This window comes from Motacilla alba, chromosome 4 (genome assembly GCF_015832195.1).
Source record: "Motacilla alba alba isolate MOTALB_02 chromosome 4, Motacilla_alba_V1.0_pri, whole genome shotgun sequence".
Lineage (NCBI taxonomy): Eukaryota > Metazoa > Chordata > Aves > Passeriformes > Motacillidae > Motacilla > Motacilla alba.
Window position 1 is genome coordinate 66,562,420 of NC_052019.1, and position 16,367 is coordinate 66,578,786.

Below are 16,367 nucleotides of genomic sequence, written 5' to 3' on the forward strand. Positions count from 1 at the left end.
AAAAAATACAAACCCCAAAACATTCTAGTACACAAGCCCCTTGAGTGCTCAGACAAGAAACGTTCCCTGCCTGTGTGATCAGGAAAACCCTGCAAGAAGATGATCCCAAACCCTCCCCTTCATCAGCACCTTACAATTACATGCTGTTGGATCCTGTACACACCTGTATCAAATACTACCCACTACACTGTTTCATATCTTTCCTGTCTTCTCAAGCACAAAATTCAAGTACCACAGAAGGAAAATATCCAGAGGAAACCCAGGCAAAGCCTGGGAAATTCAGTTTGGGTAGAATATTTATCTTCATTGTCACCTCCATGCCAAAATGATGTTTTGCCAACTGTCGATTCACCAATTAAATGCAGTTCATGTAATTTGGTTTGCAAGGCATTAGAAGAGCACAGAAAAATAAAAGAATTCCAAGTACTCCCTGAGAGGTCTCCAGCTTGCAAGCAAGCTTTCCTAAAAAGATGATGAGCTTTGTGAAAACAGGAAACAGCGCTCAGCTGTCAGCAGGTGACTTTGAAACAAATGGCCTGCAGGCAGCTGCAGACACATTCTAATTATCCTTCACGGTTGTGTAAGCAGCCTCTTCCACTCACCTAAATTTCTCATTATTGCTGCTTCCAAAAGTTAATGAAGTAGACCCAGAAAAATGAAACACAGTGAAAGGAGAGAAAAGGAAGAAAGGAGTCAGCCAGGTTTGGAATCAACAGGCTTTCTTACAGAGGGCTTTCCCCAAGCACATCTCCAAATGCTTGAGTGCCTAGGTGGTGATCCATCACCCATTTCCATCTGCTTGCAGCTAATTCCAGATGCACATCCATGAAAGACTGGCATTAGCCCACACCTGCAGCTTGCCAAGGCACTGTCTGGCTGACACAGGAAGGATGCTAACATCCTGAGTTCTCCTATTCTGCTAACACTGATGTTGCCTTAAAAAAAAGCAATGAAACAAAACAAAAAAACAACCCCAAACCAAGCGGACACCTGATGCACAGTAAATTTCCCACTTCCTTTCATTCTGTTTTTCTCAGCATTTCTCCTCTGTGCATTCCTGGAAGTTAATCAAGTTTAAATCTGTAATCAATCACGTCTACCAGGCAAGCAAGCACAGTTTAGGCTGTAAGTATTTTAGACCTAGAAGTAACTAACTAGACTGGATTCCATTTCATTACAACAATATTTATGTATAATAGGTTCACTGTTCATAAATTTTAGTTACAATTATGTTCCTCCCGCCTATCATTAAAATGATGACTTCAAGAAAAGGGTTTATGGATCCAGTCCTGCTTTCACTGATGTTAATGAAAGTCTCTATTGACTCCAAATATCCGAATTATAACGTAGGCTGGGAAGTTACAAATTACTGGGGTTTGTAAACAAAATGGAAGAAACACAGATTCAAAACCACATTATGATAAAGGAGTCTTGATAGCCAAAAGAACTAACAAGATTACTTTAAAGGGACTGCAGACATTTACTGTATACACACATGAACTATGAGTAATGCTGTTTGTTAAAACTGCTCTTCCAAAACCAGTTACAAGCTTTACTGTAAAATAAAATTGTTTCAAAACTTTCCTCTTTCACCAGTCCTTCCTAGGCCTAAATTAAAGCTGGCACTAGGCACGCAGCTTTTTTACCCAGACAATATTTGTTTAGACACCAAATTCCAAAACTTTCAAGAATTCATACAGAAGTCACAAAAGTTTTGAATGCCTCAATTCTCCATCATGCGCAAATACAGCTCAGATATTGCAGGGAATCAGCTGATGTACCCCAGTTCAGGGACACCAGTGCCAACAGAGGCCAGAAACACAAAGTTCTTTGTCTGAGCTGAACAAGAATTGGGTCCCTCATAACAACCATGGCAGGGGGAAACTCCAAATCTTCCAGGTATACTTGGTTCATGTTCTTCTGTCTTTGCATGAGAAATATTAGGGGGACAATACTTCCTCCAGCTTCAGCACTGCTAATTCACCCAGTGCAAGATGGATTTCTGCCAAGAACCTCTCCCTTTTGCGGCATCCCCACAGAATTCAGCCCATGGGTTTCATTACTGGATGCAACACACAGACCTCCTTCAACGACAGACACTGCCCATTGCATCAGGGAATCTGCACAGGCAGTAAAATACAATGACAAGTTCAAGGGTAGAGGATAAATAAATATGAGCTAAAATATTCCAGAAAGATATCTTGGTTTAAAAAGAGAAGATTTATCACTGTCCCTATTCAAGGTACATTGCAGAAGAGAAGCTGCTGTTCCTCACAGGTTCTTCTAAAAGGCCGAGAGCCTCAGAACTTGAGACTGCAAAGATTTTAATACCTGAAGTGAAAACAGTGTGTCTTTCAGTAGTTCTGACTATTTTAAATTGTGGCTTAGGAATCTATCTATCTATCCTCCCCCCACCATACAGGACAACATATTTTCCAAAAAAAAAAAAGCATCATCATGCTGTGGTTTCAGAGGATTGGTACCAAAGTCCCTTCACTTTGTCACTTCTATCCTCACTCTAAAAAGGTTAGCAACATTCATCTACCAACTTAAGGCCTCCACAAGTCAAATGCAAGGTACTGATTTTGTCCCTTGTCCTTTTTTTTTCTTCCCCATGGAAAACAGAATTTATCAGTGCCTTTTACAACAGTCTGCAGCATTTCCCATCCTACATTATAGAGACTTGCAGTTAAAGGGGAAGTGCTTTGCTTCTGAAAAACAAGAAAAGGATGTCTCTTGCCGAAAAATCCTAAAAATCCTACTTATATAAACAATGTCCCATTTCCAAAGCACGGAGATTTCTGAAGTTCAGCAAACAGACTGTCTGCGCTGCATTTACACAGAGCCATGTTCATTCATCACTTTCAAGTCTAATTACCGAGCCATTTCCCTCTTGGCAACCCCTAATGGCCAGAAGAATGAGGTTTTACATGGTCAGGATACTGAGGGTAACAAATACCCATAACTCTCAGCAGCTGTGTAATTTGTAAAGTCTCCCAAGCTTTGTGCAGGCACAGGATTACTTCAAGGCAAACTTTCCTGCTCACACTCTGCTGTATCTGGACCAGTCCTGCTTCAGTGCAATCTGTCCTACAAAAAGTCATAACAGCATCTTTCCAAAGTATGGGGAAAGAAAAGAAAAGGTCATAATCTGCTTGTGCAAGCAGATACTAATTAAAACCACAAAGCAGAGGAAAAGGCTCCATGCATCTCATGGTTCACCTCTCCTGGTGCATGACTGAAGAAGTTTTTTCTTTCTCAATCATTTCTCCTCTTCAAACCTATATGTGACACCTCTAACTTTCTACCATCTTTTCTGCTGCAGGTTTATAATTTTTTCTTTAGAAACAGTCATGGTGAATGCCTCCATTTTTCTCTACAGTCAGGCCACTGAGCCACTAATTTTTCATTTTCAGTTCTCTCTAAACTTACTCTAACATCTCAACATAAATCAGAAAGAGATGGAAAAATCCTCCATGAGCATTAAAAACTCAGAGTAATAGAACAAAATGCAGAAGTGAACACAGCTCAAAGTATCTTTACATCTTCACTGCCACACTGGAAACTCAAAACCTTTCAAAATCACCCTCTCTTCTTGCATCAAGGATAATCAGATTTTTATGTCAAGCAATTGCTCCTTACATTAAACTATTTTTCTTCAGAGCTGCAGGATAATATTTTCATAAACTGTCTTTAAAACTGGTATGTATCCAGCCCACATTCTTAATTCCTTGATTAATATGTATTAGTGTGTCTACTACATGCAAAATAGGGAGGGTGTGGGCAGACAAGGAAAAAAAAAATCCAGGAGCTTAGTCCATATTGATAAAACATATGGGACTTCCAAGCAGCTGGATAAGAAATAATCTTTCCCAAATAAAACATTTTGACAATGAACAATGTCAATTACTATAATTTTTGCCGACTTCAAAGTATTGCTAGCTCTAACTAATAAACACTCACAAACAGATTTTGTAAAACAAAACTGCTACACGAGACAGTTACATTAGGTAGCGTGTTAGATGTATTACAATTATGGAATGAATTATGGCTCAGGAACGTGTAATAAATACAACACTGTGGCGTAACTGAGCGCAGCCACAGTGTTTGCACAATGGCTTGTGCAGTGACAGAATCCACCACCTGATGCAAAGAAGTCATCATGAATGGCCCAAACCAAGAAAATTCCTTAGCTTTCTTTGTCTACCTCTACACTCATTTAATTACAAAATCTATTAGTTCAAATGCCCCTGCTGCTGAGAAGGGATAGTTTAGGGATCTCTACAGAAGGTTGGGAGCAAAACAACCACAAGTTTTAGTCAAATCTAAATAATGGGTTAACGAATACTTGGCAGGGTGCTTTGAAGAACAAAAGCATTAAGTGATTTACTCAAGATTATTTCACATCTATATTTCTGATCAGAGTTATACATAAAATTACTCTCACAACTTAACAGTTTCAGATTCTCTGGATTTCTGGACATATCCTAGTAGCATCAGGAGCGGTTGCCTACCCAGAAGATAAGGAATGTAGTACATTCTGCACAAAGCCCACAGCATCCTATCAAGGATTTAAACTCACACAAAGCTGTATCGCAGAGTGTTCTTCACTGCCAAGGCAAAGAAAACTAATTCAGCCAACAGAGGGAATGGGGAGACAATATAAACAGGTGTTTCCTTGAAAACTTCAGCACAGTCAGTAATAGTACAGGAAATGGATCTCCAGAGGCCACAAATCGTTAGCATCTCTAGTGCATTTTCAAATTCCTACTGTGCAAAGTCAGCCTGTAAAAAAGAGCCATTTCTAATAAGTGCCTTGTCTGGTTTCCTACACCATTTAATTTCAGATGAATTTTATGAGAACTCTGCTACATATTTTACCTCCCATCTGGTTCAGATTTGACAATGAAATATTTGTGTGTCCCGCCCTGTTCTTTTTAAAGCTCCAAAACCAGATGTCTCCAGCACAACACGACTGCAGCAGGTCACACCACATTCCTCAGCAAGCTCTGCCAGGCCTGCTACCCCCCACAGACAGTCCCAGGTAAGGCAAATTCAGGTTGTTTACTCCATGTAAAAAGCAAACAAACAAACAAACTCGCCACCTCCAGGGCACTGCGTGAAAAAACTGTTTAAAATGTATTATGGCTTAACCTTCCAAGAGGTTTGATCTTGATGAAGTGCTGGTTCTGGAAGCTAAACACATTAATAATTGCAGCAGGAGATGATATTTTTTCCCCTCCACTGGCTTGATTTAAGCAAATAATTTTGCAATTTCTCTACTGCTTCAGTGCATAGCACTTCTAGGAAGCTCACAAATTTCACAGCTGCACACATTGCACATGAGAAGGACTCTGAGGAAAACATCTTCAATCAGATTTTGCATTTTCAGCAGTAAGAATGTTCACTTCTTAGCAGCTTCACAGGGCAGCTCTATGCTACATGTGATGCCAGCTCCTGTGACACAAATAGTCACCTATTATCCTTTCCGGTTGTCCTTCTTGCAATACAAAAGAACCTGTAGGGATGCTGAGGGAGCTTTTTTTCCCAGAAAAATGTTGAAGTTTTGATGTGCCTTCAAACAGGACAAATATTTGTTAATGCACCTATATGGTACCTTTTCATGCATAATAAAACGGGATAAAACTATTTATTGCAACAGCAAGTAGTAGTTGCATTTATATGAGGTATCCCCCAAGAGAGTCCACTTACAGAGCCTGTCAAATCTTAAATGCTGTAGTGGCAACTAAAAACTGCAATAATTCTACTTCAGACATGAGCTAAACATCTCTTGGAACCACCACAAAGCAGGATATTAAAAAAAATACTATTAGCTGTTCGCACAATAATCCCTTCTTAATGTCACACATGAAAGGACACAAGTGTTCCCAAATCTTTTAATGGAGTTTTTCCCAGTCTGGCAAAACGTGTAAACATAAGTGTAAATTTAGTTTTATGAGTATTCTCCTTGGAAATTTGTGTTATGCAGCTTATGATCCTATCGCTCACTTGATGGAGACACCAAATTAGGCCAGGGCAAAAGCCCTGGGAAAAGAAAGGAGTTAAGTTACTGGAAATAAAAGGTAAAACCACAGAAAAGAGCCAAAGAGCATGAGAACCAGTAGATTCATTCCTGCTAATGAGATGAGAAAGGAGGATCCCCATCAGCTTACCTGTTTATGCCAAGTTAAATAGGCTTGAGTAAAAGTCACACATTACCCTTCTGTCTAAAGAATGAAGATATTTAATAAAATAATTCTAGAAAGGTAAATAAATTTGTGACTGTACAGCATAAGAATAATTTATCAGGAAATCATGTCTGTTGTTTTTGTAACAGAATTACTTACTTTCCCCTTTCAACTGCCAAGGCATCTATTTCATCAAAGAAGAGAATTGAAGGAGACACTGCTCTGGCTTTCCTGAAGATCTACAAAAAACAACAATGAAATACCCAGATTTAAGGGAAGGAAGCATTTACGGTACGCTATCACCCCCTGCACACCTTAAGAGTGACAGAGCTTCGTGTAACAGACATCAGCCTGTCTTGTCTTGGGTTATTTCTATTTTAAAACAGATTTTTTTTTTTTAAAGAGTAGTAAAAGCTGCCACAGGATCCCAAACTCAACATGTATCAATGCAGGAGAAAGCCACATATCCCTGCTGCTTCATTTTCTTCTTTTCTTTTTTAAGCTTACACCAGAAGGAGTTTTTCAGCAAGTTTAATGGTAACCTCACAAGCAGGGAAGAATTTGAAAGCCAAGGAAACTTAGTATCTAACGTTATCCACAGCCTGCCCTTTCTCACCTCTCTCACTGCTCGTTCAGACTCACCAACGTATTTGTTCATCAACTCAGGCCCCTGAAAAAGAGAAAATTCAAAAGCACGATACATTTGCATACAAAGTGACTGAGACAGTCTGCTAGTGCTGCACTGGTCACGCTCTGTTACAAAAAAATTCTGAGATTTTGTCATTTGTAAGTCTTATGGGCGCATTTTTACTTTCCCTCTACCTGTACCAAGCTTTCTCTGTTTATTTTAGTACCTATGCATGTTGGTTAGTCCTCTCATCCTGATACTTCGCCAATACCTTAATGAGAAATGAAATTAACCAAAAAAAACAAATGCTATGAGGTTCTTAAAAGTGCTCAACAACAGCACACCAAGGGGCTGCAAATCAGCCAGAAGGACAAATCACAGTAAAGCATTTACTTGCACTCTCAACCTGCATCCTGCCCATCACAGCAGTGACTCAAACCAATGTTTAACAGCACTTCTTTGAACCTGACACTCTGCAGGTGAAGCAAGAAGCTCCACAGCAGCACACCTGAAACCCATCCCTAGCAAGGGAGCTGTTCAGTGTCTGAGCTTATGCACATTCCTGCTCCTCTGCTGAGGCTGCCAGGCACGATTATGAGTGCCAGCTGCTGCGGTGCCTGTTTATCCTCACAGCCCTGTCCACCAGGAACAGACTGGAGACCACAGGGTCAGCATTCCAGTCTTGAACAAGTACTTACAATTATAAAAAGTAAAACAATGGCAAATTCTCAGGGTATTTTCTGTTCTGCTGTATCCTGTAGGATAGGCTGCTTCCTAATGGGCCTCAGCTTCTCCTGGGATTGGTAATGACTCATTGACTTCAGCCTGGTTTGCATCAACATTGACCTGAAGCCACAAACAAGGATCATTATCTGCTGCCCTGAACAAAAAGAGCCAGTGGCTCCAATAGACTTTTCAGGCAACAACAGGTGTCCTTGTAATTCCTCCCGAAGAAACAACATCCTTCATCAGAAAGCTGAACCAACGCCTACAGGCTGTGGGTGCCTTCAGGTAACACTGAACCCAGAGCACAGGGCAGCTTTAACAGCAGGTATGTCACAATTAAGAATGTGTGGCAGACACACATTTATGCACTGGCAATGACAGAACCTCTGTTACAAGCCCTCTTTGACTGGGACCATCTGGACTTTGTTCCCAGGTCGGTGGAACACAGATTCATCACTCTAAAAATGCAGCACAATGGTTTTTGCAGCCTTCCCCTTCCATGCTCATTGTCATTCCTGCATTAACAGTTAATGCACTGACTTTACCTTGACACTGGAAAACACCTGTGCTCATGTAGGGGTAAAAATGATATCCTCTGAAAAGCAAAGCACAAGTTATCTGATATGAACAAAGCATCCACGCATAGACACCATTTTTATTTTATTCATTTTGAAAGAGAAAAGGACCAGGTGAGACAGTGCAGCAGCCAGACCTAGAGCATCACACAGGCCAAAACCATACTATAAGGGTTGATAGGGCCAGCACTGTGTGCCTGGCTTGTAGGAAAGGTAAATTATACAATTAGCATTTCTTTCTTTCAGCAATATCCACCTTTAAAGCAACTGCTGTGGTAGCTAAAGTGTCACCTGGAGGCCTCCAATGACTGCAAAATTGGAGTCTGGTGGGTACCTGTGTGGAAACAGAGTTATTCAGACACAAAACTGAGGAACGCAGCAAAGACAGAAGGGAAAAACAAAGTGAGGAGAGAAACACAAAAAACAAGGTGAGAGAGAGAAGCACAAAGCCTTTTGCTGCTATTGACACCACCCGTGAGGAGCATGGAGCAGTCAGTGAGGGCCAGACTGCAGCTCAGAGACAGCCCAGCTGCTCTGGGCCCTCGTCCTTCATCATGTTTGGGCAGATGAGGAATCCGATAGCACAGCCTTGACAAATCCTTAAGGAACGAGAGCAGAGTCTTCTCTTTCCATCCAGCTCTCTGTCACAATGAGAAACTGCTGCAGACTTCACCCACAATTACACATCTCTCTAACTTTTCCTTGGAGCCTGTGGACCTTCCCTTTCACGCCCTTATTCCCATAAGTAATCTTCATTCACATCAGTATTCCCATGGAAACCAACATCACACGCATCCGTGCCAACGGTGTGCTCCTCTCCTATGACCCAACATCAAACAGCCTGACATTTTCTTTTGTCTCAGAAAAAAAACCCCTTAAACCCAAAACTACCCTATTTGAGCTTTAAAGTACAATATAATTTCAGATGCTTGTAGTTTTATTTTTAATTAAGCATTAAAATATGATGAAGGCAACATCAAAGCAATAAATACATTTAAAATGTTTCGAAGATAATTATTTTGAATACAACTTTTTGCTGTAAGCTTTGACATGAAGTTTTTCTCCATTTTTCTCTTCATTAAGCAGCAGCTCCAGGTGAAAGACCGTGACATGGTAATGAGCTGCGCCTTTTTGTGGAGAACTTTCATGAAAATTGGTTTCAAAGTCTCCTAGTTCACCCTTCATGAGGGACATCAGAACTCCATCTGAGTGTCACAGTTTTTATTGTGAGCAGCTCAGAACCCTTATTGTCCATGGCAAGAAAAGGATCCAAAGTAAGACAAAGCACAAACAGAAGAGGAGGAAGACAAAGCACACACAGAATAGGAGGAATTGCTGTACAATTCAATCATGCAAACACTGAAAACCACAACACAAAAACTAGAAATGTTCAAAGCAGCTGGAGGTAGCAAATGAACTGGGTGAGCTCTGGTCCCACCTGAGCTGAGCCTTTGCCTTACCCTGTCTGCACCTGTGCAGTCCTTTAGCTCAGACTGATGGCAGCTCTTATTTGAAAAATAAATCTGAAGGACAAGCAGTCTGCAGGCCACCACAAAGTCACCTGCTGGCAGCTGATACAGCTTCTCATTTTCACAAAGCTCGCCTTTAGCAGACTTTCTTTGAAGGCCACTGAAGAAATACCAGGAGAGTTTTTTAATTTTATTTTTCAGTGCTTTTCTAAATTCTTTAAAAATCAAATGACATGAACTTGACTTAGCTGACATTTGTTGAAAGATCATTTCTGGCCAAGGGGTGAGCATATGGATTCTTTTTAAAAGCTTTTTATAGCTGTTGATAGACTGACCAAGAGGTGCTAGTAAAAAATGGGCCAGTTTAATGCTGCACAGCTCTGTTCTCATCTGCAACAAGTCATCTTCCATACAAGCAGACATGGAGAAATAAAACCTGTTTCTTGTGGACATTTGCACAGGGACTCCAAAACCAGCAAAAGATTTGAAGCAGAAAATTGGCAGAAGCAGTTGTAGCTTAGCCATGCACATAAGCATTTGTGAGCTACAGTCCAGACTGACAGTAAAAAATCTGCAAATTCAGGCCCACTGGATACTGCTGAGGTTTCTTTATTCAGCCTCAAAGCAGAGAGAGCTTCCAGGCATGCTCTGCTTCAAGACTATTCCATCCCCACTTACAAGACATATCCCCATGTATCATGAAACCTTCTACTTGCTTATGGTCTAGATTTTCATTTCTTTTTTTATTTCATTAAAAAAACAAAAATTTCTTGCATTTAAAATATTATCAGAATCAACTCTTGAAAGATGAACTGCACAGAAGATAAAACCCCTGTACACATGCAGCAACATGAGATAAGCTTGTGCACACATGGTTTTGACAGAAGTTCTCTAAGTGTTTTTAAACTGCAAGAGGGACATCTGCTATCCCTGAAGTTAAGGAGTATCAGACATTTTTCTGAGCAGAGCTTAAAATCACTTGCAGATTTTTTTTCCACCACTTGGGTAGGAAATTTAGTCAGTGACTTCTCTTAAATGGATTTTTTGGGTTTTTTTTTTTTTCACTCTTTTGACTATCAGGCAAGTAATGCACTTAGGCTTCCTGAGTCACATGGGCACAGCTCCAGATGTCTCCAGCACACAGCTCAGTCTAGACTCTTCAGAAATACCCTGATAACCTCACATACAGGTTCTGGGCTTTTACACAGACACATTAAACTGTGTTAGCCACAGAGTACAATTCCTACATTCTAAAGATCCAACTAGAGAGTTTGTATCTCATCCAATAGATTACTACGCTAGATTATTACTACAAGGTAATGCACAATTCCTTCTTTGCCATATTCAAAGCAGAAATAATCAGACATTAAAGTATCGGTCATAATTAATATTTAATTTTAAATTATGTCTCTAGAAACTGAGCTCTGTACTGTGAATCTCAGAAAAGAAAAAAAAAACAAAACAGAAAAAAAAAGACAGAGTTGACAAAATTCTTTTTCAACCGTTCACACTGTGTTCCTAGGGCAATGTTCAGTGCCCACAGTCACACACTGGCACCTGAGTTAGACATTCACATTAACTGATTTGGGCAGACAGATGTTCACCGCTCAGGTGCCCTGCGCTAATTTCTCTTAAAACTTCAGGAAAAGCTTAGACATCCAGCTCAGAGTTTAATCCCACCCCACCAGAGTGAACACCCTTGACAGAGTCAAAACCAGCATCTTTTTTTAATTCTTTCCAGTTTTGACACTGAAGGTGAGATAGAGTAATGGAACCACAAAATGGCGTGGGTTGGAAGAGTCTTTAAAGATCATTTAGTTCCACCCTCCCTGCCATGGGCAGAGACACCTTCCACCAGACAACGTTGCTCAGAGCCTCATCCAACATTGCCCATCCCTGGGCAATCCACAATGTCTTTGGGCAACCTGTGCCAGTGCCTCACCACCCTCACAGTGAAGTGATTTTTCCAAATCTTATCTAATCGAAATCTACTCTGTTCCATTTAAAAACCATTCTCCCTTATCCTGTCACTACATGCCCTTGGAAAAAGTCTCTCTCCATCTTTCTTGTGGGCTCTGTTTAGGTTCTGGAAGGCCACAATTAGGTCACTCCTAAGCCTTCTCTTCTCCAGATTGAACAATCTCAATTCTCTCAGCCTTATGCTCTACTCTAACAACACTGAAGAGACTGAGAAATTAGTTATTGAGTCTTTTGGCACTGCAATCGCCATGGCAAAATGCTATTCCATCCCTCCCACAGTCCAACCAAAGCAGCACATGACTCAGGGCGGCTGCAGGGAAGCGAGTTAACAAGATAAACACTGAAACTTCCTTTATATTAACAGTAAGGCTCTTTCTAAGGCAGAGGCTGTACATGTGTGATTTGGTAATTGGTTACGCTGCATAGAAAAATATTTGCTCAGAAAACGCATTCTATTTGCTTGTTAAGAATGAAGCCTGCTTCTTCTCTTTCAGGGCTGCCTAAAGATTTCATCTGCATCACTCCCAGCTTCTCAGCACATGGAAACCCCAGGCTGAGCACTATGCACCATTTTAATCACTTCCTTTCCCTCTGCCCCACATTCCAGAGGACCTTAAAAACTTGTCAACACCTCTCTGGGGTTTGAAAATCCTCAATTTCAGCAGGTGCTTGTGGGCTCCCAAGTATGTAAGGGAGCAAATTGGCAAAACCCTGTTATCCCCAATCCCTGCAGTGGACTTGTTACAAGCAGCATGGTCAGACTGCAAAGGCAACTACAATATCCAATTTTCTTTACTGCCTTGCCTCAGAGTCCACTTGTTGGCCATTTGCCTTGACCAGCAAACTCCAGTGACAATCTTCTGAGGCTTCTTTACACAAGACAGAAGCCAGGATTTGTACTGCAGAATGAACTGACTGGAAACATTGAATTACACTCACTGCATGCACCAGTGCCTTCGGAGTGCCTCTGGCATCATCAGGGCAGGATCCACGCAGGATCAAAAATCACACAGCAAAACCACAGAAAATGAGCCACCCCTGCTGCAAAACCTATTTGCTGAGACTTCACACCTCCAGCAACACTCCATTCCTCCACTGGTAACTTGAAGAGAGAAAGAAACTAAGTGCTAATAAAAAATAAATTTGCAAGGTAATTGAGAAGGGACAAAGAGATAGGGATTATATTTAACCATTTTCTGCCTGCATATTCACTTTTGGTAAGCTTATGGTAAGAATGGATGAATGATTTCTTTTTAGTTGAGTACAATATGCAGAAAGCTTCAGGATTAAAAGAGCTCATCAAAGTATCTCAACTTGTTATCCCTTGTAAAGAACGTCAAAATTTTCAGAGTTATTTTTACTACCTGCTAATTAACTAACAAGTTATTGTAAATGTGTTACCCTGGATCTTTTTAGAAATTTTATCAAATGTTTGCCAAAATTTCTCATAAAACCACAGTGCCTCTGCATTTTTCATCTTATATGCCTTACTTTTAAACTACTTACTTATAAGCTTTCTTATTTCAGGCTTCTGCTCACTGAAATCCCCATCAAAAGGCTAAGCTATCTCCCCAAAACTCAGTGACAGCTCTTCACAAAGCAAAGCAGTCGACCTTTCCAAGCCTTATTAATCTGTTGGAGCTGCCACAGCCAAGAGCTGAAGGGAAAAGCAGAGGAAAGTTGAATTGGAAAATATTTTGACATAATTGACCCAGATGACAAACTAAGCTTAAGCACATGTCAAGCACGGGGAGTGGTACAAAAGCATCAGCTGGGTGATACAGGAAGCTAAACCAAGCCAAGGTGAAGGCAGAGCCCTGGGAACAGTGTATATTTTTGTAATTACTACTCATTGAAAAAAGAAAAAAAATCCTTCAGCCCAAGCTCTTAAGTAACAGCAAATAAAAGGTCAGCAATATTTTCTCTTTTTTTAAGAAATCACACTGTAGTTGAATCTCCTAGCCAATGTTTCAAATTAAAGTTTAAGAACAGTACAGTTCACATCATCTGTACCAGTGGTTTGCTCAGCGCTGACATCCTTAAACACTCTTTACTGTCACACGTGGGTTTGGTTTTCTTTGTTTTGTGTGGTGGGGTTTTTTTCCAAGTATTGCTTCATCCTGTTTACAAAAATTACCATGTCTCACTGAGCTGAACTGCAAGGCATTTAACTTTTTAAAATTTAAACTGGTTTTTGTCACTATCCCTAAGTGAGGCTTTGCCTTACTTTTGATTTTAAACAGACAAATGTTAAAAAGCACTAAGCAGCAAGAGGAAAAATGATGTTTCTGAAACCTTCACAAGCATATAGAAGTTACATAATTTTTCTTGCTACATATCTTATAAACTCAGGTAATCTCTGCGTCAGACAGAAAACAGAACTCCAACTCCCCGCGGATCAGACCATCACAGCTGGGTGATAGAGTTTATCTAAATGGATATCCTGATGGTACCTCCCAGCCTGACATCTTAAGAGCAGATTCTAGTGTTCATTCTGAAATAGGTTAAAACCAAAAAAAGCTCAATGGTTTTTTTATTTGGTAGTAAAGTTAACGACCCAAATAGCACAATAATAGGAGGGGGAAAAAAATTCCACACGGACTCTCTGCAAATTGCATCCCAGAAAAGCCACAGAAAATCTGTAAGGAAAAGTAATACTCATTTGATTCTTAGCACAACACACTGACACAGGATTTCCTAAAAAATAAATAAAAAATAAACTAAAAAAATTAAAATCCAAGGGGGCAGTCATAACACATCTAAATAAACTAAGATGCAAGACAAATGCAGAGATAATTATCTATGCCATAGAGCAAGATAGGTGAGTTTCTTCCAAAAATATAATATCACCACAAAAATCCTAGTGGTCTCACAAAAATATAGCACAAGAAACCAGCTAGTCAAAACTGACCCTCAGTGCAGGAACTGTCAAAACAGTCCACAGAAATACCTATGACATAAATATTTAAAAGAGGGAATACAGCGACAAAGGGTTTCATTTCCTTCATGTTCAGTTTCAGAAAGCTAGATGACATCTAAAGCAAAAATGTCAGAGAGCCAGGTTGTATATAACAGCAAGGTGTCATCAGCCTGGCAGAAGGTGAAAGGTATATCCCCATCATATTCATTTGGATAGGTCCAATATCTATATATTATATACAAGGGGTTTTTCTTACTAGCACAGAAAATGCATAAAACACATTTCAGAAGAAAATTACAAACTTTGGTACAAGCACAAGAGGATTGTGAAAGACAGAAGTGCAGAGAAGGCTGACTGAAACAAGCAGTCAGTCAGATCAAAAGCTGTTGATAAGTCAAGACCGATGTTCAATCCTGCAGAATGAAAAAAATTATCCTAATCCATTCCTTCACACAGTCTTACTCTCGCTTGTATCCATGAGTGCAAAGCATTGAAAAATCTCCAAGCAGCTGAGAATAATTCAGTTGCCTTTTCTGTAAAAGAGGTTTGGAGGGGGGAATAATCCAGATGACCACTAAAACCCTAAAAAGCCTCAGTGCTACAGGAGATTTAGAAAAAGGGGTTGGCGGGAAGGAGCAGGAAGAGCCATCCCCTGGAAAGCAGTTGACAACCTCCTCCCCAGTAAATTTAGCAGATACATTGTATTAGAGACAAAGAAAGTCAAGAGAAGGAACAAAAATAAACTATTCCCCCTAGGAATTATATGCAAGATTGCTTTGTAAAACAAACCAACCAACAAGCTGCTTTGCTCTGGAAAAGCAAAAGGTCACCAATCTTGGTGCAAATACAGCTATAAAAAGTTTTTGGCCAAGTATCAAAGAGCATGTTTACAAAAGGGCAACATTCATTGTAACACTAACCATTCAAACCTCACAATAGATTTCAGGAGAGAACAGGATGCAACGTCAAACATCTGTTATCACGTTATTTTCTTCAGCTCCTCTGCCCAGAAATGACATGGAGACTCAGCCCATCTCCCAAACCTCACGAGAGGCCAGTCAGACATGGGCCAGAGGCTGCCTTGTGACAGCTCCCCATGCCCAAGACAGATGGAAAGGTCACATTTGAACAGTTTGCTCATAACCCAGCTGAAATGCCTCACTGAACAGAGTCAGCTGTCCAAACTGCACAGACACATCTGGCAAACAAAGCCTTCCTGGAGGCAGGCTGGGGCGATACCTGCTGCACTGAAGCAGGACAGCCAGCTCAGACAAGGACAGTACGTCCAGCACTGATGGGAGCTGGGACTTACTGTGCTCATGGCTCTTAAATGCAGTGTGCAGACACAATAGGTCCAGCCTTCCAAAAATCACCGAACCGAGCAAGCACTGCATGTAACAGAATCTAATTCCTTTTAGGCTTCACAGACAAAGGCAGAGGCAGCTTCCAGCAGCAGGCTCCCACAGCTAGAGCTGTGCCTCCTGCCTGCAAGCCCCTGCTCCAGAAGGGCCCAAGAACCTCTGCCCTCTGCACTATCCCAAAAGAGTATCCCACATGCTGTACAGCAGACACTTTTCATCAGAATTACTTACTCGAGAGAGACTGGAAGGAAAATGCAAGTCTGAAAAGTAAATCATCAAGAATCCCACTTTCATTTCAAAATGCCTGATGTCAGTTCCAGGGATGGATATCCAAGACATAATGTAGAGAAGGGGAAAATTATTAGGGCCATAAGCAAGAAAAGAAAAATCCCCTCTCAAAAACACCCTAACAAAACAAACTAAACCCCATATATTCATCTACTTCGGATTTACTGCAGGAACACTTGCAGTGGAAATTAATTCATGCCTGTTGTGCTTGAAAAAGTGCTACAGACGATGT

At 40.6% G+C, this 16,367-nt stretch overlaps 1 protein-coding gene across 3 annotated transcripts in view; it reads right to left on the minus strand.

The window, feature by feature from the left end:
- Nucleotides 1-16,367, minus strand: part of SPATA5 (spermatogenesis associated 5) — a 161,909-nt gene that overhangs the window by 118,547 nt on the left and 26,995 nt on the right. Inside the window, exons 12-13 of one of the 3 annotated variants that reach the window (XM_038136215.1) lie at nucleotides 6,805-6,858; nucleotides 6,348-6,427 (exon numbers count right to left, since the gene is read on the minus strand). The exons of 1 other annotated variant lie outside the window; for it this stretch is intronic. In XM_038136215.1, coding sequence (XP_037992143.1) covers nucleotides 6,348-6,427; nucleotides 6,805-6,858 — 134 coding nt within the window. One more of the 3 variants, XM_038136216.1, reaches the window with a different exon arrangement.